Genomic DNA, 4458 nt, shown 5'->3' with positions numbered 1-4458 from the left:
TGCTGGAGAGGACCAGCGTCCTGTATATTCCTACATCTTCCCAGAGTCCTTTGGGGCCGTTACTGGGGAGCTAAACCATGCAGGACACAGATTCTCACGAATCCTGATGTTTTTAATAAAGTTCTTACTGTTTAAAAGTATTTGAGGAGAAGATGATCTGGGCTGGCCTATCTCTTTCAGATGTTCTTGATTTTTTTTCTATTGTTTGTAATAAATTTTCTCTTTGTTGCAGGAAATTGAAGTTGGTGGCAGCAGAAAGGCCATTATCATCTTCGTTCCTGTTCCCCAACTCAAGTCCTTCCAGAAGATCCAGGTGCGTCTGGTGAGGGAGCTGGAGAAGAAGTTCAGCGGGAAACATGTTGTCTTCATCGCACAGGTGAGCAGATGATGGCGTCGGTCTGTGTGAACCCTGTGTCTGACGTGGACATCCAGGAGACATGTCTCCTGGCTCTGTCCTGGTGGCGTATGGGAGCGTAGCTCTGAGCTGAGACGTACAGTCCCGTTCCACGGCGTCGGACAGAAAGCTGCGTCCCCGGCTGCTGCTGGAGAGGACCAGCGTCCTGTATATTCCTACATCTTCCCAGAGTCCTTTGGGGCCGTTACTGGGGAGCTAAACCATGCAGGACACAGATTCTGTGAAAGTTCTTCAGTTTGTCTGAAGTTAAGCTGCTGCAGAATGTTTTACTGACGAATCTGGTCCTTAGGCTCAGTTTAGTTTGATTTCTCTCATTTTGGGGAGGACTTCAATATTAGTAAAATAAAATAAAATAAAACTGTTATCTTTCCACCCCTCAGCCGTACTTTGACAGCTGTCCACGACGCCATCTTGGAGGACCTGGTGTTCCCCAGCGAGATTGTGGGGAAGAGGATCCGAGTGAAGCTGGACAGCAGCCGGCTCATCAAGGTCCACCTGGACAAGGCTCAGCAGAACAACGTGGAACACAAAGTGAGTCTGCACGTGTTTGAAATCTTCTAGCCTGAATGAGTCTGAAGTTCTGACAGAAATATGTTTCAGTGTAAAATCCTGATTTTATTCAAGTCATTTCTTTGATATACAGCTGTTGCCCAGGAGTGGGCAACCCTGGTCCTCAGGGCCTCCATCCTGCATGTTTTACTTGTTCCTCTGCTCCAACACACCTGATTCGTGGTTAAATCACCTCTTCATGTTCTGCAGAAGCCTGTTAATCACCCATTGATTCAGATCAGGTGTGTTGGAGCAGAGGGAGAAGGAAAACCTGCAGGACGGTGGCCCTCCAGGACCAGGGTTGCCCACCCCTGCTATAGACAAAGGTGGTGGACAGAAACAGTTACTTTAAAAGACTATTTGTGTAAACGTCACTGACAGCAGAGCTTACTCTATTAATAATACACAACCAGTTCAGGTTAGAGAACTCAAACGAGCTCAGTTAACCCAAACACATTGTAGTGTTTAGGGATTTATTAGTATGATAAAATACTGGACATGAATCACTCAGACCACCTGACTGCAGGAGTTTCAGGTCTCTGAGACTCATTCCAGTGTTTCTGTCCAGTTAAGAGACACTGAGGAACCAGTGAAACCAGGGAACTGGTACTAGGAGCAGGATGGTTCAGAGTTTCAACAAACCAAGAGGAGGAAATAAAACCCAGAAGTTATAGCAGGCCTCTGATTATCGCTCTCTGTTAAAGTGATGAAGTTCAGATTTTCTCACATTTAGAATATAAATAATATGTTCATCTATTTAAGATGTGTGAAGACTCTGCTTCAGCTGCCATGAACCCCACCGCCTAAAACCTAAAATAAACTGACTCGTAGTTAAACCTGGAGTTTATAAACCAGGTTTTCTTGAAGCTTAGTGTTTGGATCAGAAACTGAAAACAACGATGTAACCCTGTCCTTTGACGTGGACATCCAGGAGACATGTCTCCTGGCTCTGTCCTGGTGGCGTATGGGAGCGTAGCTCTGAGCTGAGACGTACAGTCCCGTTCCACGGCGTCGGACAGAAAGCTGCGTCCCCGGCTGCTGCTGGAGAGGACCAGCGTCCTGTATATTCCTACATCTTCCCAGAGTCCTTTGGGGCCGTTACTGGGGAGCTAAACCATGCAGGACACAGATTCTTTGTTGGAGTAAAGCTAGAACTGTCCTCAAACTGATGTTCTGATGTTTCAGGTGGAGACCTTCTCTGGAGTCTACAAGAAGCTCACAGGAAAAGATGTGGTGTTTGAATTCCCAGAATTCCAGCTGTAAATGTACCGGACAGAATAAATGTTGTTGACTGTCTCCTGGTGCTTCTTCATGAGGATGATGATGATGAGATGAAAACATTTTAATACTAGAACTCCTGTTGGCTGATTCACTGTAGCGCCGCCTTCAGGTCAAACTGAAGTTTGATTGATGTGTCTGTGTGACAATCAGCTGGATATGTTTGACCTTTGACCCCTAGGAGCTTTTCAGAGCTGATCCCGTCTCCATGAAACATTAAAACCTGTTGGAGAAAACAGCTGAAGATTAAAATGTTTTGGAACAGAAAAACCAAAATATAAGAGAATTAAAATTTTTTTTTTTTTCTGTAAGGAAAAATAAAATTTGTTCAGAAATCTGTCAGTGCAGTAAAATTAAACTGGTCTTGGATCAGAAGCATGAAACAGGTAGGAATGAAAGTAGGTTTAAACAAAAAGCAATAAATGGTAACATGAGCCACATTAAATGATACTAACTTGAAGAATCTCTTAAAAAGGCCAACATGCTGAGGAACAGCGTCTGGATTACATTTATGAACCAAAATAAATTATTTAAAAGGAACTCGATCCTTCAATGTGACACCAAACATAACAAATCTCTAAATTGTTTATTCCCCCCCAATTAGAAAAGTTCCCAAAATATTTCAGGAAAAGAAAAGGTTTGTTTTTATATCTAGTACAAAAAGTTAACTTATTCTCCCCAATGTTAAATTTAGAGTTCAGTAAATCCCCACAGGGATAAATATTATTTTAGAGATGGAGCTCTTTGGCTTGGATAGGAAAGTTAAGGTTTAAGTTAAGATTTGCAGATGTGAATCTTCAATAAACTTTCAGGAGTGATGGAAAACGTTCTCTGGATAATATAAATCTGAAAACCTAAAACAAACATACAGCTTTGAATGGACAGACAGCTGTCATCACTGTGTATAATAATATATATAATAAGTGTTTGTGTTCCCATCACTGCACTGCTGGACGATATTTATGTTGTCTCTGTCCATTCGATGTAAGAACAACCATATCCCTGTTCCAGCCAGTCTTTAGAAAAGCAGGACTTCTTTTTATTCAGAATATATCTACTGTTGTGTATTGTGAGGGGAGGAAATTGTTTATTTTCCAATAATGGAGGACTTGTTCATGAAACTGGATAGATCAGATTCACATTTCAATAGGAAATTAATACCGACTGCCAAAGTTGGAAAAGAGTTTTGAAGGGAAAATGTGCAAAAATGTTTAATAAACCATCAGTGTCATTTAGACCGCCTGTGTTTCCTGTTATGTCTATTCCTCCAAATAAATTATTTTGGTTGAGTAATTTAATTATCTTCTGAGGTATATTCAGAGAATATGTCAGGTAAATAATCCTTCAGAGACCTTATACTCAACTTGGATTGTTTTTTGTCAGCACATTCTCAAAGTTATTCTTTTCTCTATGCTCCACATCCTTGGATAAATTGATTTCTAAGTGTCTGACATCGTCNCTGGCGTTAAGGTTCTGACGGTCCTGCTGGGACCTGGTTCTGATCAGTTTTAACAGCTTTTCTTGTATCCAGTTCAGTTACTGATCTTTAAAATATCAGGTTATATTTTCTTCTTCAGTGGATTTTTCTGATGGGTTTGTTGCTGCTGCCACCTGCTGGCAGCTTCAGGAACTGCAGCACCGAGTCTGACTGACAAACAAACGGAATAAAAAGTGGAACAAATAAATTTATTTATTCAGGTGATATTTAGTTGATCGTTTGTCAAAAAGCAGGAGAAATGACATAATCTAGAATATTTCCACCAAAATATTCTGTAAACAAAACAAAAGTGTTTGAAAATGGAGCAGGAAGAAGGAATGATTTATCCAGACCTGTCCTGAAGTTTACATCCAGACACAAACAATAAACAAACAAAAAACAAACAAACAACAAACAAACAGCTCCTTAACAAGTCTCTGTCTGAAGTTCTGAAACGTTCTCCTGATGAAGCCATTCAGCTGAGCAGAACCTTCTGGTTCTGAGGTCAAAGGTCACTTTGTCTTTCTTTAAAATCTGGAATCATTTTTCCAGATTTAAATCCATCTGGAAAAAAAAACATTTAAAAGATCCAAAGAACAAAACACAAACAAATTACTGTTTTTAGCCTCCAGAAACTAAAAAGTACAGGTTGCAGAAGTATTCACTCCCTTCTGTCTGATTTTTAATCTGAATGAAAGACCTGATGGACCAGGATCAGGAGCTGGACCTGAGGAGACCT

General features: G+C 40.9%; 1 protein-coding gene and 2 non-coding genes across 3 annotated transcripts; all 3 read left to right on the top strand.

Annotated features, from left to right (window-relative positions):
* Positions 1 to 232: 232 nt before the first annotated feature.
* Positions 233 to 2260, top strand: rps7 (ribosomal protein S7; the record flags this gene model as incomplete). Its single annotated transcript, XM_037981690.1, is given in 3 exon segments — positions 233 to 376; positions 773 to 946; positions 2150 to 2260. Coding segments are annotated over 3 exon segments (396 nt in total), but the record flags the coding sequence as incomplete, so codon positions are not given.
* Positions 416 to 632, top strand: LOC112451541. Its single transcript, XR_003040375.1, has one exon. It is a non-coding gene; the product is annotated as a small nucleolar RNA SNORA73 family (small nucleolar RNA).
* LOC112451542 lies at positions 1879 to 2095 on the top strand. The gene has a single exon (XR_003040376.1). It is a non-coding gene; the product is annotated as a small nucleolar RNA SNORA73 family (small nucleolar RNA).
* Positions 2261 to 4458: the final 2198 nt, after the last annotated feature.

This window comes from Kryptolebias marmoratus, linkage group LG19, assembly GCF_001649575.2.
Source record: "Kryptolebias marmoratus isolate JLee-2015 linkage group LG19, ASM164957v2, whole genome shotgun sequence".
Taxonomy (NCBI): domain Eukaryota; kingdom Metazoa; phylum Chordata; class Actinopteri; order Cyprinodontiformes; family Rivulidae; genus Kryptolebias; species Kryptolebias marmoratus.
The sequence above is the reverse complement of the archived record's forward strand: the minus strand, read 5'-3'. Positions and strand labels throughout refer to the sequence as shown.